Source organism: Gadus chalcogrammus, chromosome 16, assembly GCF_026213295.1.
Source record: "Gadus chalcogrammus isolate NIFS_2021 chromosome 16, NIFS_Gcha_1.0, whole genome shotgun sequence".
In the NCBI taxonomy this organism is placed as follows: Eukaryota; Metazoa; Chordata; class Actinopteri; order Gadiformes; family Gadidae; genus Gadus; species Gadus chalcogrammus.
Genome location: NC_079427.1, coordinates 17,150,123 through 17,176,437, shown reverse-complemented (window position 1 = coordinate 17,176,437; position 26,315 = coordinate 17,150,123). Strand labels below are relative to the sequence as shown.

The 26,315-nt window shown below is 45.1% G+C and overlaps 1 protein-coding gene across 1 annotated transcript in view; it reads right to left on the bottom strand.

Moving 5' to 3' along the window:
* The window catches only part of zbbx (zinc finger, B-box domain containing), a 31,525-nt gene extending 5,817 nt beyond the window's left edge, over nucleotides 1–25,708 (bottom strand). Inside the window, exons 1-8 of the mRNA XM_056610816.1 lie at nucleotides 25,653–25,708; nucleotides 25,054–25,184; nucleotides 24,314–24,427; nucleotides 14,496–14,589; nucleotides 13,623–13,674; nucleotides 12,452–12,558; nucleotides 7,692–7,787; nucleotides 2,299–2,355 (exon numbers count right to left, since the gene is read on the bottom strand). Coding sequence (XP_056466791.1) covers nucleotides 2,299–2,355; nucleotides 7,692–7,787; nucleotides 12,452–12,558; nucleotides 13,623–13,674; nucleotides 14,496–14,589; nucleotides 24,314–24,427; nucleotides 25,054–25,118 — 585 coding nt within the window. The 5' untranslated portion in view covers nucleotides 25,119–25,184; nucleotides 25,653–25,708. The remainder of the gene's footprint in view (nucleotides 1–2,298; nucleotides 2,356–7,691; nucleotides 7,788–12,451; nucleotides 12,559–13,622; nucleotides 13,675–14,495; nucleotides 14,590–24,313; nucleotides 24,428–25,053; nucleotides 25,185–25,652) is intronic.
* Between the last annotated feature and the right edge of the window lie 607 nt (nucleotides 25,709–26,315).

The following is a 26,315-nucleotide window of genomic DNA, read 5'->3' as shown; positions in this document are numbered from 1 at the left end:
GGAGTGGCTCTTACTGTTGGCTACTGGGGTTTGCCGAAAAATTGGCTGCTGAAAATAAATGATGTGCCTTTCTTTGTGTGCACCAGAAAGCTGTCAAAATTCATTTGATGCCGTTCAGTAACCACCCGACCAACCAAGACAGCTGTCCCATCGCCCTCACCAGCCATATCCAGCAGTTAGTAAACCAAAACACTTTCAACAGCGATCAGGGCTTCCTTCTGTACTTTTTATTTCTGGTACAAAATACTAGCCTGGGACCATCAATGAAAAAACTCAAATGACGGGGAGACGCACTCACTCACGAGACATCACCAGCCACTCTGTTTATTACCAGCACACCTGTCAAGCCACTGAGTTATCGAGCTTTGGGAGAGTTTGAAAATTCAATTTAGCATTCCCTCAGCAAAGCCGCAAATACGTGGGTATGTCAGCGATACATACACACAAGCTATCTAAACTAAGGGGCCGCAACTATAACGACCATTTTTTATCTGAATCAATTCGATTTCATTTTTTGTATGATTTGATTAACTATTTAACCTATAAAGTGTCATAAATAATGAGTTATGCCGAGAGCCTAAAGTGTCTCTGAAGAGTTTTAAAATGTGCTTTGAAGTGCTTTTAGGCGTGTTTAAATTTGACCCGCTTTGTCTTACCACACGCGAAGCGATTTTTATACCCAACAGCAGAGAGGAGTGACCAAATATATGGATATCTGAAGGTAGAAACAACAAAGGCCCCAGTGAGTCCGAAAAAACAAACATTGTTTCAACACTATTCTAAAACAGAACCACCAACGTCACACGAACAAACAAGGTCAGATTCTGGACCAGCCCTGTCATTTTGGGTAAATTTCATCCAGCTGTCAGGGCTAGCAACCAAACCAGACTCAGCGCACCGCAAGCCACTGATGAACAAATCAATCGAGAGATTGTTCAGGGTCTTCATTAAAACAAAAATATGGATTGATACGTCAAAAACAAATAATGCTATTTAGATGAAGCACGAAACAACAACTCAAGACCGTCCGTAAGTGCTTCAATAATTAATGGCGGCAAATGGGTAAATATGTAGTCTTGGATGTATTGTGAGTAGGCTCTGCTGTTGACGCTCCGAGCGCACACCATCCGAAAACAACGAGTACGGTTATTTGACATGGGGAATCCACACTGAGGAACACAATTGTCCCCAGGGGGTTGTCATCCAGGTAAACCGTCTGCATGACTCCAGCGGGATAATACACCGTGTTCTCACACATGGAACTAAGCGCTGTCAGGTTAATACAATTCACAAATAATAATAAAATAATAGTAAAATAATAAAAATGGATTAGAAACTGAAATGGAACGGAAACACGTCGTCCCAGCCCAAAATAAAAAATACTTAACAGGCCTTTATCATTTCTGCCCGGTCTCTTTCCTTCTTGGTCGCTGTTGCATGCAAATAAGCGTCCTTCAGTCCTGGAGACACCTGAGTGCTAACTCGGCTAGCCCTGACGCGCGACCATTCAGCCTCCGACGCCAAGCATGTCCTGCGTCAGCCGCTGGATAAACAAATGCCGACCAACAAACCATTGTGTGGACTCCTGTTATGCCCGACTGCAGGGTCTACCGGAGACGTCTGCATCTGCGCGAAATGAAAGAGCCCAGAGCCTTGACACCAGCCTGGAATGACTCATTTCCACCCATGCACGGTCAAGATAGTCCATACAAAACACCAAAGTCCTTATGTTTTTCTTGTAGAAAATGTGAAAAGCGAGCATAACCGTGTGCCTGCATGGGTGAATGTGTGTGTGTATGCGCGTGCATGCCTGCCTGCGTGCCGGTCAAAGCTCTGTGTGAGTGTGTGTGTGTGTGTGTGTGTGTGTGTGTGTGTGTGTGTGTGTGTGTGTGTGTGTGTGTGTGTGTGTGTGTGTGTGTGTTTGTGTGTGTGTGTGTGTGTGTGTGTTTGTGTGCGTGTGTATGTGTGCGTGTGTGGTGTTTCCGAACTCACCTCAACGTGCTCGGTGTGATAAAGGGCGGGGTCGGCAGGTCTGTCCCACCCCCTGGTCGGCTCGGGACTCCGCCCCTCTCCCTTAGCCTTCCTGCTCCTTCCGCTCGCAGCGGCCGGTGGATCCGTGTCCCCCCCGGGTCGCCGGGGGCCCGGGGGGGACGGTTGGGGTTGGGGTTGGTGATGGTGGTGGGGCCCGCCGTGGGAGTCAGCGTGGAGATGGGGTCTGGGAATGAGGTATTGATCCGCTGTGGAGTAAGGGGGCGCTTTGGTGGGGGCCGGGGCCCGGGGCCGCGCGCCGGGGTTAACTTGTCTGCGGAAGCTGCTGACAACGGCCAGAGTGCTGACGTGGGTCTGCAGCTCCGCCTGTCAGGACCGGAAAACGGTGGTGGGAGAGGAGACAGAGTTTAATTATGTGGATGTTCGATTTGGAAGCAACTGCAGGACGATTCGATTTGCACTCAAACCACGACCCCCCTCTACCCCTTCCCAAATAAATACTAAGGCCCAAAAAAAGGGGTAAGGGGTAGAAATGGGATTGGGCCTAAAGCCGAATCCCATTTCTACCCCTTACCCCTTCAAAACAAGGGGGAGGGGTAAGGGGAAGGGGTAGAAATGGGATTGGGCCTAAATGTGTTGTGAATTGAGTTTGTCAACATGTTTGTCTCGCTTCCTTTTGTTAATTACCATTTAAAAGGTCTGTTTTACTATAATCTAACATCGGTTTGACAACAAAGGTATCTCCTTGATTGAGGAACTGCGATGAGGATTGTATGAGTGAAATAACTAAATCGATTAATCGAACATACAAAATATAATACAAAGAAAAAATAACACACAACTGATAAAAAAAATTATATATTTCTGGCTGATTAGCATATGTATCCTCAACCTAAGCAAATCAAACATAAAGTCCATTAATGAGAGAAGACGAGGAGTCAAGACCTGCTATAAAGACTTTAGATAGGTCCCATTTAAAAGGTTAGACACTAATTATTTTAAGTGCTAAGGTCTTGCTACTGCATCACAGAGCGTCACAAAGATAAACTCTTGGTCTGGTCAATGCCTGCACCTCTCCTGCCTACTGTTAAAAAATACCACGCTGTGACACAAAATATTAGTGTGTGTGTGTGTGTGTGTGTGTGTGTGTGTGTGTGTGTGTGTGTGTGTGTGTGTGTGTGTGTGTGTGTGTGTGTGTGTGTGTGTGTGTGTGTGTGTGTGTGTGTGTGTGTGTGTGTAATACTGTGAGGAATGTGTGTAATGCATGTGTACTTGTATGTATGCATGCATACAAGGAATGTTTGGATAATATGTGTGCTTGTTTGCGTCCTTGTGACTGTGTGTATGTGTGTAGCAAAATTCCTCCTTTCGGTTTATCCGTGTACACGTTGCACTCTAATTATTTACAGCGCGCCAGGGATCAATTTCTCCGACTCCCTCTTGCCCCACAACATGGCAGACCGCTTTCCCTCCACTTACGAAAAAAGAAAAAAAGTAAATTACATATAGCTGTCCTCTCCAATATCTACCAAATTGTAGGCAAAACACCAACAACACAGACACACACACACATACAGACACAGACAGACACACACACACACACCATACACACACACACACACACACACACACACACACACACACACACACACACACACACACACACACCCCCAGACCCAGACCCACATCACACACACACACACACACACACACACACACCAACACACAAACACACACACACACACACACACACACACACACACACACACACACACACACACACACACACACACACACACACACACACACACACACACACACACACACACACACACACACACACACAACACACAGCCGGGTGCTGATAGATTTTCTCTGCCGTGCCGGGCTGAATTCATTACTCTATTCTATTAATCAACGGTGACCAGTGCGCTGGCCGGGGTTAACCCGTTTCCACAGCTCGCCGTGGCGTCCTTGAAGCCGTCCTATTCTCCTCTCCTCACCACAGAGCATGGGGGGGGGGGGGGGGGAGACAGCAACAGAGGGGAGGAGGGGGTCACCGGAGAAAGATGGCTTCGATCAAACCGGACACATGACAGCTGCTCGGGTGTGTTGTGATGGAATGGCTCAACTTTTGGTTGTTGTTTTTGTTGAGTTCAGTTATTGCGACATTGCCGTGCTTATTTGTGTTTTTGCCGAGGAGAAATGGCCCCAGTTTTAAACCGGGGCCATACATCTGAATAATTCTCCCCTTCGAAGGCAAGGGAGTGTAAGGAGTGTTACACACACCAACCAGGCGGGGTTTGGTGCTAAACAGATGTGAATGTGGAATGTGAATTTGTTGTTGGTTTATTTTGGGCCAATTTTATTCCTCGCGTACCGCAGCTTCTAACATCTTCTGAACGGAAGGATGGGGGGGTGAAAACAAATAAAAACTTGAACCTGGTACACATGAGGACGTGTTGAATGGCCTTCCCAATCACTCCTTTAGATTCCAGTCTGGGAGCTTCTCTGTATCAGCGACTGCCCCACCAGGACAGGGGCTTTTTTGGGTCGCAATTTACATTAAATAGGATAAGCGCGTTTGTTACGCGAATAAGAAATGAGTTTATCCTGGTGTCGCCCAAAGTTACGTTCGCCATGCTAATCCTATAGCCACAGGATCCCACCATTGCCTGCAAAATTGTATCAGTCTTAATGCAATCAAACAGGTGCAAGCGCACGTGTTTCCCCCAAATTTTCAAAGCAGCTCTATCAGCAGCATCAGCAAACGTGCTTAGTTCTTTCTCCCACTGAAACCTTTACTGCGTTTATGCATGCAGTGGCAGTAGCACAAGTAAATTAACCTTGCGCAACATCTACTGGTGTCCTTGCATGCTTTCAATATTTGCCTCATAAATGATTGATTGATAGATTGATCGATTGCCCGGCAGTGCTGATGTTCAGGTTCTCTCAGAGAGCAGATCTATCCCAGATGCAATGCTGTCCGCCTGTCTTGTCTGTCTCTGTCTGTCTGTCTCTCTATCTCAGTCTCTCTCTTTCTCTCTCTCTCCCTCTCTTTCTCTCTCTCGCTCTCACAACCTTTTCACATCCACTAAGTCCACACCGGTTCAGAAGAGAGAACATCAACTGTGTGTGTGTACTTTTGTGTGTGTGTGTGTGTGTGTGTGTGTGTGTGTGTGTGTGTGTGTGTGTGTGTGTGTGTGTGTGTGTGTGTGTGTGTGTGTGTGTGTGTGTGTGTGTGTGTGTGTGTGTGTGTGTGTGCTTTCCCGTAGTCCAATTTTCAAATCTAAAGTAAGTACTGTGGAATTCTTACCTTGTAGCCAACAGCGCGATAGCTGTGTGTGCGTGTGACGTGTGTGTGTGTGTGTCTGTGTCTGTGTGTGTGTGTGTGTGTGTGCGTGTGTGTCTCTGTGTGTGCGTTCGTTCTTGTGTGTGCCTGTGTGAGCCTGGAAACAGCAGCTGAGTAGGCACTGATGAAATTAATATTCTTTTTGTGTCTCTTTTTTCTCTCCCTCGCACTCTCTCAGCGCCTTGTTCTTTCGAAGGCAAATGGAACAGGATTAGCATCGGAGAGAGAGGAGCCTGCGTCGGCTGCGCACGCATAATCCCCAATCTATGTGTCCTGCCAAACCCAACTATTGTTGTGTGTGTGTGTGTGTGTGTGTGTGTGTGTGTGTGTGTGTGTGCGTGTGTGTGTGTGTGTGTGTGCGTGTGTGCGTGTGTGCGTGTGTGTGTCTGTGTGTGTGTGTGCGTGTACTGTACCATCACTCTGTATGAATACACAGAGGAATACATATGCTCACAGACGACGAGATGAATGAGAGGAAAACACAGAGAGACAGTGAGAGGTAAGAGGAGAGAGAAAAAGGAGATGGAGAGAAGGAGAACATGTGGAGGTTACTGCCACTGTGCCAGTCCCATGGCAGCTCCTGTACTTGTGTGTGTCCCTTTGCCTGTCGGTCAGTGGTATTGCTACGCCCTCAGCGGCAGTTAGTGAGACCCACAGCTGCATAAAAACGCATCAGCTCTGTTCCGCTGCTAGTTAGTTACATCGGCTCTCTTTCACAAGAAAAGCGATCGCATACTTACTCCGCACTGCAACACACACACACACACACACACACACACACACACACACAGAAAAACTAATAAAGAGATATGAATGATATTAGCTTGAGTCCTACTGTGAAATACTAATAATGACAATACTACTAATCATAATGTGTCGTGAATAATCTTATGTTATGTAACTAATCACAATTAACGAAATGGCATTGGCAACGGAGCGCACCTCCTCCGTTACACACACACACAGTCGCACGCACACACACACACACACACACACACACACACACACACACACACACACACACAAACATGCACACGTACACACAGACACACATATCCCCACACACACCCACACACAGACACACACAGATATTGGACGACCAGCCAGATACTGCATTGCAGCAGGTTCATGATGCTGTGCTCCCTATCAGGCAGCGTACATGAGGAAAACCTGGATCCTGATTGGAGGACTAGATGCAATACTGATAAAGAGATAGACAGATGGAAGAAAGGCTCAGCAATGCATGCCTACACCCTAGGTCTATTAGTAAACAGATACTCGTTAGAAACACGGCGTACGACAACAACACGATCATGAGAATACAAATATTGACTTTTGAAACAAACTTGTCGTAAATTGAATGAGTAAAGCCAATGGGATGCGAGTGCTGTGATCCCAATTAAGTGTAATTCCTACCAGTGTGTGTGAGTAGGGCGATTTAGATGTTTTATTGGCTGATGGAAATGAATAATGTTGAAATATCAATGTTGAACACTCCTCAAATTAGTTATGCATGAGCTAGGAACAACACTCATTTGAAATAGAGCGTTGTAATTGAATATATCTGTCCGTATACATTTCTATAACTTCACATAATGAATAGTAATAGCATAACTCATCAACCGACGCAGGATTTCTCGCATCGAATATGATAGATTTGGATTGTTAAATGAATAGAGGTTTTAATTAAGAAAAAATAGGCCCATGGAAACGTTGTATAGTCCAATTGATCATTGCTTGATACTTTTGGCCATTGTGTGTGGCGTTTGTGTCTGTGCGTTTGTGAGTGAATGTGTGAGTCTGCTTGATTATGAGTGCGATTAAGCATAATATATAATTTTTAATGGGAGAACTACACACACACACACGCACAAACACACGCACACACACACACACACACACACACACACACACACACACACACACACACACACACACACACACACACACACACACACACACACACACACACACACACACACACACACACACACACACACTTTAAGATTGTGTACGGCCAACTTATATGTGATTGATGGGTGTAGGACTAAAGAGATAGAGGAAACAGGGAGAGCGAGATCAAGAGACAGAGAGCGAGAGCTACGGAGCGGAAGAGACGGCGAGACATAAAAGAGAGAAAGAAGAACTATTGATATTCAACAAACAAGTTGAATCGACGGCCAATGCAAACGGACAGGGGCAGAGCCTCGGGGCAGGGGGAGCAGAGTGTGATCCGAGTGTGCATGAGAAACAAGCGCGGAACCGACTCCGAGACTAAGACCAGAGGAGTGATGGAGCAGGACGGAGAGAGGGGAAAAGAGGGCAAGTGTTCGAGCGTGGCCCTGCCCACCTGAATGGGGACCATCCTGTGGAGCTTCAGTGCCCCCTTCTGGTGGAACTTGGTAAAGCAGCCCACGCAGTAGTCCTCTCCACATTCGGGACACGCCTGTGAGACAAAACACAAACCCAATGACGTCAGAGATCCCCGTAGGAGGATGTGTGTGTGTGTGTGTATAAGATGTGTGCCTGTGTGTGAGGTTTCGGGTGCGTGTGTGTATATGTGTGTGATGCGTGGGAGTGCGTGTGTGCATGTGTGTGTGTGTGCATGTCGTATCATATGAGTGAAAGAAAGAAGTAACCCGATCCTCACCTGTATGATGTGTTTTGCACGTGCACAGCGTTATCTCCGCTGACAAGCAGAGATAAGTTAAACCCTAAGCTGGGTATGTCCAACTTCCCCCTAACCGCAACCTTTTCAAACAAACTGTGTCAGGAGGAATGAATATTGAAATGACCTCTATGGCAGGACCATGGCAGTAGTGTGTGTGTATCTGTGTGTGTGTTTTCTTTTCTGTCTGTGTTCTTGCCTGTGTGTGTTCTTATGTGTGTGTGTATGTGTGTGTGTGTTCTTGTGTGCGTGCATGCATGCATATAGAGCTGAATAGATCTTAAGGGAGGTCATTACGGTGTGTGTCTGTTAGAGTCAGGTCTTATTAGCAAAGAAAAAAAACTTGCCTGGCTAGTGTAATGGACCGAGCCGCCAGGCGGGCCAGAGAAGAGTGGTGGAGTAAGAGTGAGCGAGAGAGAGAGAGAGAGAGAGAGAGAGAGAGAGAGAGAGAGAGAGAGAGAGAGAGAGAGAGCATAGATAGGCATTAAGGCTGCTGCTGAAAAGTAGCATCTAGTTGTAGACTTATATATTATTGATCAGAAGAAGCTGGGCCTATTGGAGGCTACTTACTAATTAAATCATTGCCATTTTATCCAAAGCAACTTACACCGCATGTATGCATGTCATTGAGGAACTGGTAGGGTCTTGTCACTAAGGTAGGTGCATGACATTAAGGTAGGATCATGGCATTAAGGTAAAGTAATTGCATTAAGGGAGGGTCATGGCTTTAAGGTAGGGTAATGGCATTAATGTAGGAGCATGGCATTAAGGTAGGGTAATGTCATTGAGGTAGGGTCATGGCATTAAGGTAGGGTCATGGCATTAATGTAGGGTCATGGCATTAAGGTAGGGTCATGGCATTAATGTAGGAGCATGGCATTAAGATAGGGATATGGCATTAAGGGAGGGCCATGGCATTAAGGTAGGAGCATTGCATTAAGGTAGGGTCCCTTCACTGTGATAGGGGCAAGGACACCTACAGGTAGACTGGGGTCAAGCACCATGATCACTAGACTCTCTGGTCCACCTTTGCCAAAGCTCCAGAAATTATGTGAAACCACAACACAGTTGCTGTGGAATGTGGATGGTAATAAACAGTTTAACACAGTTAAAAGTGTCTAAAAGGGTAAAGGCAGGCTTGTCTATAACTAAAATTGAACCGTTATGTATTTCAATGTGACAGCGATGTGATAAAAATCGCAAACAATATTAAAAACTGACCTACACCGTCTCCGCCTCAACTGGCTAAAATAATTTATTGGTGCTCCGACGCGGCAAGGATTTCCCCTCGAGCATCATCTTAAACCACTTGGCAACTGCATGACTCACGAGGATAACACATTAGTTATTCAAAATTGGCAGGCCTTTCCGAATGAAAATTACAGACGTGTTAGAACTTGCTGTGAAGGTCAGAAGTTTTTTTCACGGTTAGTTTCTTTATAACAGCCGTGACACTCATTCTTACTCATCGTTTTAATGTCCATTTATGATTTTGTTTGTGTCATTTTGCCAAAGCGTGACAAACCTGCTCCATGCTCTAATTAGCGTTCATGGACGCCTCGCAGACTAAAGTTCTCTGAAGATGATTTCCTTCTCCTCAACGTGTTTTATCGCTCATTTCTTCTGTTCATTACGGTCTTTCTCACCAGGCCCTCCAGATGTGATGTGATTGACTATAACAGTTCCATAAAGCAGGGGCCTCATTTTCCCACTGACAACATGGGGATGAATTACGAGAGGCTCCCCAGAGATTAGGCATCCATAGCAGGCTAGCAAAGCAGAACATCTCTCTCTTCCCTCAGCTGGAGGAAGCCACAGCCTGTTGCTATGCCTCAGAATATAGGCTGCTAGTATATTTGGGTGGGTTTGTAAGTGTGTGTCTGTGTGTCAATATCAATATGTTAAAGACGAAGTGGTGTGCCTGTGATTACTGGTCAGGTATCTGTGTATATGTGTATGTGCATGTGTATGTGTGAGTCTGAGTGTTAATGTGCAGCAAGTAAAAAAAAAATAGGAAATAGTCTTCGTGCGTGCCTGCCTGCGTGTGTGCGTGCATGCATGTGTGCGTGCGTGTACATGAGCGAGTGAGTGCTTATGTGCAACGTGCTTCCGTGTGCTTCTAGAGACGACAACACAGACAGCCATAACACTTGTCATCATTGCCATCATTATGGGGCACAAGGGCCATCCAAATTGTATATGTTTGCGTGTGATTTTGTGTGTGTGTGTGTGTGTGTGTGTGTGTGTGTGTGTGTGTGTGTGTGTGTGTGTGGTGTGTGTGTGTGTGTGTGTGTGTGTGTGTGTGTGTGTGTGTGTGTGTGTGTGTGTTTGTGTGTGTGTGTGTGCGTGCGTACGTGCATGCGTGCGTGCTTGCTTGTGTCTGTGTGTGTGTGTGTGTGTGTGTGTGTGTGTGTGTGTGTGGGTGCCCTTCCCAGTAAACCTTAAACATGCCTATTAAGACCAGCAGTATTGGGCACTAGGGGCCTCAACCCCTCTATTGGACAATGAAGCGCTATCATCATAAAACGCACCATCTACCAAATGACCACATTACACATCATGGCGCCGGGCTAGCATAACTTGGCCCCTGGCGAATCTTGACCCAAGACACGTAGGGTCTGTCTCCTTCAGCAGTTTAGCCCTTACCGCTCCTGCTTCCATACATACACACCTTCATTCTCTTGCCAAACTGACTTTGAACACTGTTCTAGTCCACACACACAAACACATACAGACACTCACACACACACACATCAACACAACTAGATATGAACAATAATTGGTAGCATCTGTTATGTAAAGAAACTGCTGGCTACTGGGTAAGAATGTTCTATTACTGGCCCTAATTTGACACACATACAAACACATACACACATCATAGACACACACACAGAAACACACACACACACACACACACACACACACACACACACACACACACACACACACACACACACACACACACACACACACACACACACACACACACACACACACACACACACACACACACACACACACAAACACATCATGCTGTTGGCTACAAGGTAGGAATTCAGTAATAACTTCAGATTAGAAAATTGGACTACTGGAAAGCATAGAAACACATACACACACACAAAGTTTATTTTCTCTCTTCTGAACCTGAGGGACTTAGTGGATATACAAAGGTTGAGTGACAGAGAGTGAAAAAGAGAGAGACAGATTGAGACAGAGAGAGAGCGAGAGCGAGAGAGATAGAGAGAGAGATGTAGTCAGGTAATGTGTGTTTATGTAAACAATGATGTCCACCGAGGTCTTGAGTATTGATAGACAGATCAAGCTAAACTGTTATGATTGCAAACACAAACACACACACACACACACACACACACACACACACACACACACACACACACACACACACACACACACACACACACACACACACACACACACACACACACACACACACACACACACACACTTAAGAACACTACGGATAGGAATTAACTGCTATTTCTGTTGGGGAATACACAAGACTGTCAGATAAAAGCAGCGCACTACACAACGGTCCCCTGTTGTGTAGAGAAGAGGGCATACAACCCAAGCTAACTCAATCCAAAACCCATTTAAACCTTCCATTTCCTTGTCTGTTTACCCTGTAGAGCAGTCATGCTTCCAAACGTGCACAAATCTGCACACTAGAACCAACTGTATTTTTATAATTGTATATTTAACGTTGTAATTTGTTTTTATAGGATTTTATATTTTAGCTTCTTATACCTCTGTAAAGTAGTTTATTTTCTACTGCCTTTGTACATCACTGATGTCATGTTTACCTTTTTAGAGCACTTTATATCACAATTTTTTCTTCTTCGAATTCTTTTATTTTACATTTCCCTGTTTATATTTTACTGCTTTCGCAATGATAGCGTTTATTTTACCTGCCAATAAAGTTGATTTACGTTCAATACAGAAAGTGAGGGAGGGAGGGATAGAGGGAGAGAAAGAGTGAGAGAGAGAGACAGAGAGGAGGAAATGAGGGATGGGGCTATACAGCGATGGAGAGGGACAGAAGGAAGTGGACAAGAGAAGAAATAAGAAAAAAGAACAGCGGCCAACAAAGTAGCGGACGAGAGAGAGCATCGTGATCGTCCGCTAGAGCGAGAGAAAGAGGGAGGGAGGGAGCAAGGGAGAGAGGAAGCGAAGGGAGGGAGCGAGGGAGCGAGGGACGCAGACGGAAGACGGCAGAAAGGCACAGGCTACACGGGTTGCTGGAGTCCTCTTTATGTTCACCTTATCCAGCCCCGGCACGTTAAGAGGGGGTCACATGGTTTGTGTTTTCATGCACTATGTGCATGAGTGAGTGTGTGTGTGTGTGTGTGTGTGTGTGTGTGTGTGTGTGTGTGTGTGTGTGTGTGTGTGTGTGTGTGTGTGCGAGCATGTGCGTGCGTATGTACCAGTCCGGCGGCCATGACTTCACACTGTCCACAGATCTTTCCTCTGAGTCTCTGCTTCCTTCCGCTGGCGAGGCTCGGGGTGGGCTGGGAGGCGGGGGGAACAGGGGCTGCAACAAGCACACACAAATCCAAATATGAACACAGTATATACGGTAACCCTGTTCTCTGTGGCTTCAGCGGCTCAATACAGCGTCGAGTGTTGGCGCAAGGACCCTCCTCGTGTCCATCCCCCGTTAGGGGACACTGTGGAGTACTGTCATTCAACACCGTGGTAGGCTGAGACTAGCCAGGCCTCCCCGGGACCGATTCCCAAACAGGGCTCAGTCTGGAACTTCTCCGTTCATTTTTCGATTACCGAGGGGCGCTATCAACAGCGGCGCAGACGAGATGCTTCTGGACGCAATAGGATAGAGCCACAGCAAATCAGATCAACGAAACGTGTGACACATCAGTGGCAGCCATCATCAAATTCTTCAACGGCGCTCCCATAAGGCTGTGACCCGGGCCGGGTCTGCTGGAAATCTTTCTGAACGGGGGGGGGGTGGGGGGGGGGGGGGGGGGGGGGGGGGGGGGGGGGGGGAGGGGGGGGGAGGGGGGGGGGGTTGTGAGGCACATTTGAAATAAAACATGAGCTTGCGGATTTGTCTGGCTCCAAGGCTAGGGTTAAACAGTGTGGGCCTGGGCGGTTGGCAAGGGGATGCTCTGACTAAACATGAGCAGGCGCAGTAGCTGGCCCCAGTCTGCCCTACCAGGGGGACAGTACCCCTAACCTTCTCCGCCAATGTGACCACCGCTCAGAATGAGAATGCACAGCGAGTTCAGATACATGTCATCAAGGAGCAGGTATGGGGGGGTAAGGATTCTTGCCCAAGGGCACCTAGGGGTAGTACTGCAGACCACCGCAGTGCAGACATCAGGGTTCAAACCCAGAACCTTTTTCGGCTGGGACACCGTAACCACTAGACTTTAATGACCGAGTAACATCCGAGCATTGTAATCTAACAACGAAATAATGAGAATGCAAGAGTTGCTCAAGCTTAACACACATAAAGGAGCTTGGAATGGATAAAGAAGAAGAACTAGGCTAGGGCTGCAGGGGCCCATGTGCGTACAGATGTGTTGTGCATGGGAGCGATGGGAGGGGCCCAAGCATTTGGTGTGGAGGGCTCACCTTTCAGAGGCTCTTCTTTCAGCAGTCTGATCTTCAGCCGGCCTGGTGCAAGCTGCTGGGCAGATAAGACGGAAAAAAACATGAACACCTAACACACACACACACACACACACACACACACACACACACACACACACACACACACACACACACACACACACACACACATACACACACACACACACACACACACACACACACACACACATACACACACACACACACACACACACACACACACACACACACACACACACACACACACACACACACACTCATGCATGCCAAAGCACACTTAAGAACGCATGCACAGAATTAATTTTGAAGTGACTTGGTTAAGGTGAGTGAGGTTAGGCTTCCTTCCTAGCTTTGTTTATATAGCCTAATGTTATGGCCTTCAATCAAATTATATTTGATTGAAGGAAGGCAAGGTCTGGCTTGAATTAAAATTAAGAGGGCGTAAATACATTGTGTTGCTATCAACTCTTGCAGTTAGGGTTTCAATAAACATGGTTATTAAATTATAGCAAAAAAAAAAACAGCTTCAGATCCTAGCATTTTTTTCATAGCTGGCCCTGAAATAAAGAATGATATGCTGGCCCTTTAAATATTTAAAAAATGGGCTAAAGCCTTCGAAAATGAAAGCTTTCTGCAAAGTTTATTCAAACGTGTAACCTACGTATAAACTATAGGCTTGAGGCCTCCAAAAGGATTTCTAATGAAATGTCTGCATAGCATTGCAACACATATTTTCCTAATTATCAGGCACCTACCCCTGGTGGTGCTCTCGAAGAGGCACTCACATACCGAATGTCCTTCTTTCTCTCTCTCCCTCTCTCTCTCTATCAATATATTACATCTTTTTTTCTCTACCGTCTGAGGTGGGTACTCCTTGTTCCTATTGGCACTGGAAGGGTTGGTCATAGTACCGGCCTTCCCAGACTTCCATCTATAGCCCTCCGGTCGCCTTGGGGAGAAAGAGAGGTAGACACAGTGGCCCTCATATATCAAACAAACGTAGAAATGAGCGCAAATCTGAACGCATGATTCATCTTACGATAGGTCCCGCGTGAGATTTACGAAACCTTCGTATCACACCAATCCCAGCGTACGAAGGATCTTGGTGTTGATAAATACGGCGGCTGAGATCGATCGTAATTAACGTAACACGCCCATATAAAAGCACTTCTTCAGAAGTCTCGCCCCTAACTTTTACGACATGGAGAAACGTCCAACGGTAAAATAGAGGAATTTTTCCGAGACCCAAATGGAGACGCTCGGGTCACTGCTGCGAACCGTCTGGTTTTATTTGGTAGCCTATAGCTGGCATTAAAGGCCAGCAAAAGAATGCTATATGGAAGGAAATAACTGTTGCAGTGAATAGTGTTTCCAATGTTCGTCGGGCTACGGAAGAGGTTTGTTAATTAAATTAATTAAATAATAAATTAAATGTACAATTTCTGTTATCCAGCTTAAAACATTTCACATATATGCTATTGTTTGCATTCCGTTAAAGTTATTTAATTCCGAATAAGGTGAAGAAAAAATGGTCCGACATGAAGCTCAGCACCAAAAAACGTGTTGCGGCTGTGAAGCCGACCAAGCAAGAAACGGGAGGAGGCCGGTGCAGTGCGACTGCAGCGTAACTCACCGAGATGACTCTGACCATAGTGCGCCCTGATGTAGACGATGCCCAACGTTGCTATTTTGGAAAATAAAAGAATCGTGCGTGCCCCCAGGCCACATTCTGGCATCGCAAATAATCGGAACATTAACTGAATGGTAGCTTTTGCGGTTGATGTACGCGTAATCATTAATAGATGGTTCATACGCACATGGGTACAATCAACCGCACCAATCACATTTGGAAACCTAGCAATAGCATAAAAATCCCGTTTGATTCCAGTTTGCTGATCGTTATTATATGGGAATTTAATATAACGTTCGGAGAGGGACATTATAGCTGCCAAAACTGCTGGCATGGTTCGGCTAATACTTGGCTGGGAAATAGCAGACCTGTCCCCGATCTCCCGCTGCAAGATCCCGGTGGCCAAAAATCCCAAGGTAGAGCAAACCTGCACAGGTATTGCGTTTGATCGCCTAGTTTCTCGCCTTAACTGTGGCTCCAAAGCATTGCATAGCTCCATCAGGAGATGCCTTGGGAGACGAAAACGACTCAAGAGCCATTCATCGCCCTCCTTAAAAAAATCGACGCGGTCTCGAAAAACTCTCTCGTCTGTGCGTTGAGCCAGATCTGCCATCGCTGAGACACGACCACCTATTTGGCAAAGCTCCTGTTAATATAGACAGCTGAATAAACATTTCACCTGTCACATTCTAATTGTTTTCATAGAAATACTGTTTTTAATTAGGCCTGACTTGATTGTAATTGTTTGAACGGCTGGGCTAATTCCAATTTATTTAGTAATTAATACAGATGTTGAACATGGGCTACTTGTGCTGCACTATTCATCATTGAAATACCCGTATGTTGCGCCAAAAAAACTTGCGTACACAAGCTCAGACCTGACGTGAGATTTCATCGCAGCCTGCGCTCACGTTCAAATTGATAAATGCCAAGCTCAACGTTGAAATGAGCGTACGTCCATTTTACGCACGTTTTCTGTCGTACGCTCGTTTGATAAATGAGGGCCAGTGTGAGTGAAAGAGAGAGAGAGCGAGAGATTGAGGGAGAGTGAGAGCGAGAGAAGGTTAACGTCTTATTATATCGTATAGACATTAAGGGCCCTATTTTAACAGTCTGAGACGCAAGTGAGAAGCGACAAACGCAAGTAGAGTTGTGGGCGGTTCTATGGCGATGTTGCTATTTTACCGGCGGATAAATGACCCTTGCGCCCGGCGCAAATCTAAAAAAGGGATGTTCTGAAGGTGCCTAATTACCCGTAGGTGTGGTTTGGGCGTAACGTGCAATAAACCAAAGAGAGTGCCAGCCCCCATCCCCTTTAAGAGCCACGAGCGCATTTGAATCTGACGAGTTGATATTTTGACAGCGAGTTTGCAGTCTCCGATGAGACAGATGCATGACCACATCAGGGCTCCAGACTAACTTTATGCGTTGGTTGTACTGAAGCGCCTAACTTTTTTTTTTTAGGTCCACCAGCACAAAATGTAGGTGCACCAAATTTTTCATTGCGTCGCCTTTAACGCCATAAGGCCACCTTTTTATCGCTCTCCATAACTTTCATATAATGTGAAGGATTTTTTAACAAGAATGATGGTGCGTTCCAGGGCAACCCGTGTTTTCACAACCTTCTACCCGGGAAAATGCCGTGGAACGGCAGACAAACCCACAACTCACTACCCGTAAACTCGTACCAGACCGATTCACTCCCAGTTCCAGCTCGTAACTTACGGGCAAAAAAGTGTCCCTGGAACGCAGCATGAGATGTAGAGAAATGCTTGTCTTTATTTGAAGCACAATTATATAAGAATAAAAATTAAAATAAAGTAACGATCCCCATCCCTAACCATGAGCAAAATAGCACCAGGGAACGTTTGCGCCAGAACACGCCTTCTCCTTACGCCGAACCGCCCCTTGGGGCGCAAGATCATTCCCTAATATACCGATGCGTGGCGGAGGAGGGAAAAGAATGCTCTGCGCCAGTTGCAAACTAGCAACGACACATGCGTCAGTGTAGAAATTAAATTGCGCTGGATGAAAGATAAAACTCAAATCACAGTTCACACATTCGCACCCCATATTCACAACATCACCCGGACTGCATTCTTCCACCTCCGCAACATCGCCAGACTCCGCCCATCACTGACCCAATCCAGCACTGAAATCCTAGTTCACTCATTTGTCACATCACGATACTACTGCAACGCCCTCCTCACCGGACTCCCCACCAAACTCATCAACAGACTGCAGATCATTCAGAACTCAGCCGCCCGGATCATCACCCGCACCAAATCATCTGACCACATCACCCCTGTCCTCATCCAACTTCACTGGCTCCCAGTACACTATCGCATCCAATAAAAAACCCTACTCCTCACCTACAAAGCTCTCCACAACCTAGCCCCCAGTTACCTCTGCGACCTCCTCCAAGAATACGCTCCCTCCCGCTCCCTCCGCTCCCTCCGCTCAACCTCTGCAGGACTACTATGTATCCCCACATCACGACTCCTTACAATGGGTGCCCGGTCATTCAGCTGTTCAGCACCCAGGCTCTGGAACTCCCTCCCCCCACACATAAAACAGTCAGACACCATTACAACCTTCAAGTCACAACTCAAAACTCACCTGTTCAAACTCGCACACAACGTCTAACTGATCACTGTCTTGATTGTTTGTTTGTTTTGCCTTGTTTTTGTTTTGTTTTGTTTTTTCCACAATGTCTTGTTTTTAAATGATTTATGATGACTTTATGTTCTGTAAGGTGACCTTGGGTGCCTTGAAAGGCGCCTCTGAATTAAATGTATTATTATTATTATTACAGTTAAATTACTCTATTTTAGGCTAAATAAGCGGTTCCATTGAAGTAGGCCACCTTGAATTATTTGGTCCTGCATAAGCAACCACCATACATATAAGAGCTTTAGACATTGGATTGTTTTTTACGAAATAGTTTTTTATTTGGGAGGGTTGTGATGCGCTAACTTCATTAAAAAGATTTACAAGATAAACAAGAACACATACACAGAGCGCTGGAACCACACACATTTAAACGATGATAATACTCATTCTACTCTTTGTAAACCACTCCTATGGTATTCAGAAGAGTTTAAAAAATCACCCGATAATCAGATCGTTTTATGGTGATCGCTCCTACTTGACCACTACTTTTTCCGGTCCTGCCCACTAAAGTACTAAAGTACTCTCCACTGTGGCCCTGTCAATGACTCATTCTACTCTATCAGAAACATTTCATTCATATTCATACTTCATCCTTACAAACAACACATTTTAATTCAACCGATGTGGTCCAATCACTTCCCTCTATATCCGATTCCCTGTACAGTTTACAGCAAACGAAAGAATACAATTGCACATTTTTCTCTTGAGATCATTGTTGTTGTTCCAAAGTACAAATGAGGAAACGTAGAACAAACAGACCAAATAGCAAATGAAACACAAAATGTATAGGGAGTTAAATCTCGTATCTCTGTAAGAAAGAAAAGTAAGATATTCATTATAATAAGTAGTTTCACATGATTTGCCCTGACTTCTTGACGGCCGTCTAACATTTATTGTCTGCGATAACAGGAGATGAGATTTATGAATGTGATAATTAAAAATGTCCCCCGCGCCCTCATGTCCCATCCCCCCGGAGGCGGGATGTGAGCGAACTGTGTTATGCACATCTACGCGTCCGGGACCGAGATAGGTCGAATCAATCTGCAGCCATCGCAAATTATCTTTTTTGTATGGATAAACTGCACCACCCCACATGCACTCCAATGTAAATCCAGAGATGTTAACATGCGATAACCTGTGGCTATGTAGGCAAGGCAATGCTGCCATGAGGAGAAATGGTCATGTAAATAATGAATTGTACTTTGAGTGGAGCACTAGGATTTGACTCGGAATAACAAACATAAAAAACAAACAAAAAAATGAAATAATATATTGATGAATAAATCAAAGACTCGCCTGAAACATCTTTAATTTATCAGGGCATCATCGGGGCATTGTGGCGAGTGGAGCCCGCAAGCACTTCACCGCCAAACTTTACATACTTAACAGGGATTGAACTTAACCCGTATGAATTATGGAAGTCAGCCAAAGCCATTTAGGGCATATTGCTTTTTCTCTTGGATACGCTTGTCTCGTTTATGGCGAGGATCATTTTGATGTTGTCTTACTCTTTTTAAACAGTGTACATCAACAATGAGCAGGCCTACTTTCGTAGAATAATTAAACGTAAAGCGCTGAGCAGATGACGCACACAATATGCTAGCGAAACATTAAAAGAAACACAAAGAGGTGCACGTAGACAACACAAAAACATAAACACAAAACACACATACACATATTCACTCACAACAACACACGTCAGTCAGATGGAGGGGTGAGATAAGGAAAGGTGCGTTATTTAGGAAAGTGAGCTTTTCATGCTCATGCTGCTGAATTATTTATTCTATTGAAATGTTTGTCTAGCTGTCTTAGAAGAAGTTTGTTTGGATTTGGGAGCTGGCAGCCTGTCAATGTGCGGGAAGTCAGTATGCGTGTGTATTTGTGAGAGGACTGGGAGTGTGTGTGTGTGTGTGTGTGTGTGTGTGTGTGTGTGTGTGTGTGTGTGTGTGTGTGTGTGTGTGTGTGTGTGTGTGTGTGTGTGTGTGTGTGTGTGTGTGTTTGCGTGTGTGCGTGTGTGTGTGCACGCGCGCGAGTGTGCATGCTTGCGTGCGGGCGTGCATGCGTGCGTGCATTCGTGCGTACATGTTGCGCGGCTGCGTTCCTTGACACCCGTTGTTGCACTGCGTTGACACTGGAGTGAGGCGTCAGGTTATCACCCTTGCAAAATCACCACGACAACCGGACTGTCGCCAACAGAGACAGGTGAGGCCGCTCCAGGTTGGCACGGGGCGACAAGGTGTCAACAAGGAGCCCACACCGTGCAGCACTGTGTGCACACACTCTGCACTGTGATATTAAAACCGTCATGTCTCAATGCTTTCTCCCTCTCCCTGTGTTGGAGACAGAGAATGAACGATGGAACGAACGAAAGAATGAGCAAAAAGATGAACGAACAAGCCATGGATGAACAAACTAATTGAGAAAAAATTTAAAAACCAACAAAACCAACAAACAAAGGAAGAAAAGAAGGACGAGAGAACGAACAAAATAACCAAATGAAAGAACGAATAAAAGGATGGATGAAAGAACGAAGGAGCTGAAGAAGTAACAGCATGAATGGACAAAAAACGGACACTCAAAAGAAGAAAGGATAGATAGATAGAAAGAAAGAAAGAAAGAAAGAAAGAAAGAAAGAAAGAAAGAAAGAAAGAAAGAAAGAAAGAAAGAAAGAAAGAAAGAAAGAAAGAAAGAAAGAAAGAAAGAAAGAAAGAAAGAAAGAAAGAAAGAAAGAAAGAAAGAAAGAAAGAAAGAAAGAAAGAAAGAAAGAAAGAAGGAAAAAATATAGACAGTTTAATAAAAGAAAGAACAAAAAAGAGTGAAAGAACCAAGTACTGCAAAGTATTAAAGGAGGTATATGCGATAAAGAGGGAAATACATCAAGAATCCCACCAAGGAGGGCAGCTGAGAGGCTTGGCCATCACCCGGAGAGAAATAAACTGAATTTTTAGTTTGTACTTTCCGGGAGAAAGTAGGGGAATGGGAATATGGGTCTCTCTTGGATTTTGTGTGTGCTGGTGTTTGGATTTGTGTGTGTTGGGATGTTTTCATAGAAACCGAGTGTGTTGTACTGCATGCGCTCCGAGCATCAACTCTAGACTAAGCCTTATTATGGCCTCTGTGCACTTCACAAACTGGTTACAGCACGTCCCTCCCCGCCGCAAACTGAATTTGTCCACTGGTAGCCCGGCGCTAAGAGGAAAATGAACACTACATCTACACCTGCAGACCTGCAATCTAAGGGACATCAAGCAACACACACACAGAGAGAGAGAGAGAGAGAGAGAGAGAGAGAGAGAGAGAGAGAGAGAGAGAGAGAGAGAGAGAGAGAGAGAGAGAGAGAGAGAGAGAGAGAGAGAGGGAGGGAGAGAGAGAGAGAGAGAGAGAGAGAGAGAGAGAGAGAGAGAGAGAGACTGCAGTACAACACACGCACACACTTGTACGTGGTCCTAGCATTAATCACCGCCTGAAGCGCTGAGATGCTTGCCTGGCCACACACTACTGTTCCGCTGAAACATTTCCAAGCACAGTGGAAAGCTGAAGATAGAATTTAAGACAGACTGAGATGAATATCGCTTTCTTTTGATTAAAGTTAAACAGGCAATAAACAGAGATGGCAACGTGTAAATAAAGGATGTCTGGCATTAGCGCGCTCTGGAGCCAAGGGGCTGCCTGCACCTTTACAAAGCCAAGTCATTTCATTTTGCAGCGCAACATGTGCTGAACCACAATGTGACAGGCTGTATGAGATTAGGAGATCATAATCAATTTATTGCATTATATAGCGCTTTTCTAGGTACCTTGAGTGCTTTACATAGTGAGTATGTGGGGTTGGGTATGGGGTATGCCTCATCCACGACCTGTTTGTAGCACCCACTTGGGTGATGCAAGGCTGCCACAGTGGAGAGGTGCGGGATGATGTAACCATCCAATTAGACTCCGGGTGATGACTAGAGGGCCCATGTTGGTACAACAGACATACTGGGAATTTGGCCGGGACACCAGGGTTAGCAACCCTACTCTTTTAAAAAGTGCCATGTGGTCTCAAGTGACCACAGAGAGTCAGGACCTCGGCTTAAGTTCTCGAAAGATGGTGATCTTGACCGGACAGAGTCCTCGTCGCTGTCCTGGGGTGTTTGGGAAATTACATCGGACAGAGGACCCCCTGGGCATCCCCTACTGGCCCTTCAACCCCTCTACCAGGACTAACTGGTCCCCCATCCAAGGATTGACCTGGAACAGCCCTGCTTAGCTTGCAGATAAGCTAGTATTGCTATGCAGCTAGTCATGATGCAGGATCTAAAAGTCATGCAATCAGGGATATTCTGTCAACTTTAGTGTCATGATTTCACTTTGGCCAACGGCACACCGTTGTCTTATATACCCCACACATTGAAAGACATTTTGTAAGTCATTGTCCCATGCCCATCCGTGTGATGGATGATATAATAGATCATGATCCATACACACAGGTGTTTTTGTGTTGTTTTTATTTGCCCACCCATCTGTGTCCATTAATCCAGGATTAACGATCTCACGATAGACTGACGGCATCCTTCTGTATGAAACAACACACTGATGAGAGGGCCCACGCCCCTGCCATGAGCACGCAGACATTCTTACACATGCACATAAACGCACACCGTACCATTACTAATAGTTACATCAAATCAATCTACTCTAGTGGAGTAAGACACTCCCATAAACACTAATGTACACACACACACACACAAACACAAACCAGTTGTGTGTTATCTTGGGAATGGCAGGAGCTCAGTGTGGCAGTATTTCATGGTAACAGGCTGTGTTGCATGTTTATGTGTTGAACGGTGCAGTTCAGAGAGCTACCTCCCAGTCTGTACGGATGAACGTCTACTTAATTAGAGCTACAGAAAAGATAGCTGTTCCGCACACAAACACACACTAGATAAACACAGTAGACAGCGTTGCATGCATCAACCTGCAGAGGCCTTGAACAATTAAACACACAATAAATATCTGCTATTAGTTCATCTGAACCCGCATATAATGCTACATACTTAACATGGATTATTTACTACACATTGATTGTGGGTAATGTCCTGATTATAACGGTCTCCTATTTTCTTTACCCCTTAATTCTTAATGTCGATTCCTTAACCTGTCCGTGTGCATGGAGGCCTATTTGCGTACGTATTGTTGGCCCTCTGTTGTGTGCTCTCTCTCTCTCTCTCTCTCTCTCTCTCTCTCTCTCTCTCTCTCTCTCTCTCTCTCTCTCTCTCTCTCTCTCAGCTGTCCGATCTGACTAATCCGCTCGTAAACGGTGATATACGCCCCTATTACTCTGTCCTCTATAACGTTGGCTGGCGGCGTTCTTCATGAAATGCAAGGGGACACCGTCACAAGGCGGGGTAATAAAACAATCATGTTAATAACCGATGTTTGGATTCACTCTCTTAATTAATTATCTGCCTCCATTGGCAATGTTGCCCTTCAATCTTAATGCAAATGGTTCCATTTGTATGTGCGTGCGTATAATTATAATTACGTAATTAGGACATACGTGCATCTGTGTCTGCCTGAATGTCCTTTCGGTCTGTTAGTGGGTGGATGTAATTTCTCAGCGAGGTGCCTTTGTGGACTTCTTCATCAATCATCTAAACTTGGAACATCGATAATTCCACCTCCCCCCCTGATTTACACTTGCCATTTACACATACACACTCGAGGACAGACTCCAGCCACTTGTAATTTTCCCGTCAAACACTGCAGCTATTGAGCTTCTCCAAGGCTCTTAAGGCTGCCTGTTCAAACCCGTCCGGCAGTTAAATGGAGAAAAGCAAACTTTAATAAATGTCAAGAGGAGAACAAACATTTGGACGAGAGTTAGCTAACAAGTCGCTGGCTTCATTAACAGTGAATATTGTCTATTTCCCCCCCCCCCCCCTTTTATGATTTTAATTTAAGTTTGGCCTAAGCAACAGAATGCTTCAGGAAATGGAACGGTACAGTTATATTGAGCAGCATAGAGTAACTAAAAACCATCATGCTGATTTTTCCTGCTGAGAATTTTTTTTTTTTACATAACCTTAGGTGGAATTTGATTCTGCGGTGGATTTTCAAATTGATTGGATCTTTTCCTCAGACTCTCCTTCTTTCTCAAAGTCTCATTAACATAGCTTTATTAAGTGGTACTCCATATTAAGCCCTGATTTGTTGAGCAGGGTCTGTGGCATTTCTCCATCGCTTTGTAAAAGCATCGTTGTCTCACCCACTTTTTCCCTCTTCCTCCACACAGCGACCTCCTTCAGGCTTGGTGAATGTCAGTGCGCCCTGATGGAGCGTCAACTACAGCAGAATGTGCATGTAGGATGGTTGGAAGGCGTCAACTCACCCTCTTTCCTGCTTCTCCCTGATCATGCTCTCTTTCAGCTGCTGGAGTCTTTGCTCCATCCATTCACTCTCCTGGGCCAGAGTGACCGTCTCCATACGGAGCTCCTGCAACTTCCTATAGGACACACACACACATACACACACACACACACACGCACACACACACACACACACACACACACACACACACACACACACACACACACACACACACACACACACACACACACACACACACACACACACACACACACACACACACACACACACACACACACAAACGCCCACACACACACACACACAATCAATCAGCAGAAATACATCATACAAACAGCCTGGTGCATCGACCTGGCAAGAGGTGGCTTTCATCAATCTGTTCAATTCATCCACGTCTATTCGCAAACCCCTGTTGCTGTGGCTGATCAATACTCTACTCAATTAGTCATGGGATCAGGCGAGCACCTCGTCAGGCATCAATTCAATCAATTCCATGTCAGGGCATGAGGAACTACAGCATTGGAGATCAGGGCTCTGTTTAGTATTGGGAAACATAAGGGAGGCTAGCAGCATCCAACAGCACAAATGTAGGAGACAGCAGAGGTTCTACTTCCCTGTGTACTACAGGATACCTTGAGGATGGCGGTGCTGTTTAGGATTAAGATATTATGAACAATTTATAGTGACCACAGATTACCTGACACCTGACATATTGAATGACTTCCATGAACATAGCTTAGTTACCTCCCATTGAGCTTGGTAGATTTGGCCTTGGTGTTTGGGATGACCACAAAGTCATTTAAGTTCATGGTTGCTCTGGCTGGAGACTCTGGTAAGACTGCTCCAGTTCTGCCTGGGCTTTTACAAACTGTCACCTGTCAAGAAATATATCAATATATAAATACAAAAATAAATAAATGAAGACCTAAATAGCAATGTCATTAAACCATTTTTTGGAATCAAACAGTGCCACAAATGACTATAGTTGGAATGAAATGAGGAGGATAACCTACATAAAATGTTTTAACAGACAGTTAAAAACAAGCAATCCGTTGCATTTAAATTGGATTTGGCTGACAGAATCATTTATTTAGTAAAAGCTGACAATCTCTTCAGGCAGTAAAAGCCAATTAGGGAAATGAGCCCGTTTCAAATCCACAGCCTGGTACCTTCAGTGTCTAGAGGTTGACACCTGCTCGCGTTGGAATCGATGGCAGTTCAACAAATGTCCATCATCACGTCGCAAGCTACATTAACGCAACGGCTTTCATGATTTGGCCTGATAATTTAAATAACGCAAACGAAAAACACTACTGATGTTACTATCCCCGGAATAAACCTACCTCCGGTTCCACTTCCTTGTGTATTGTTTGAGACACCCACGGACTGCTAAGGTCCTGCTGAGGGCAGCGTCTATTTTGGTTACCGTTTCTATGGCACCGCCGGTCTCGCGAGAAGTGGAGGCCAAGAGAAGAACAAGTAAAGTGTTGGCCGCATCGGAGGGCTGTAATTTCTGGCCAATTAAAACCTCAAGTGAGGAGGCTTTTAAAACTCAGTTTACACAGCCACGAAATAGTTTATGCATGTAATTACCATAGTTACGGCCAATAGCAATATTATGCCTTTAAACAAAGGCAATATAAATGTCTGATGATGACTATGCTTGCAAAACTTCCCATGGGAAATAAGCAGAGTTATCGGGAAGACATTATACAAACCTATTAACCATGTCGATAGTTGCTGAAAAAATTGTGCTTGGTCATAAACAAACAGGCATGCAATACAAATAACAAAATGCATTCATTTAGTAGTTAACTTTATTTGATCCATTACAATCAAAATATAAAATATGACTATGTTGTAAAAATGTGTGACCTAAGAGCCCCTTGAAAAGCATCATTCAACGTGTAAAATGTAAAAAATATATATTCAAGACCAACACCACCTGCCATTTTTATGGTCATGGCTAACATGTTGTGGAAAAATGCACAATGCCTCATTTTCAA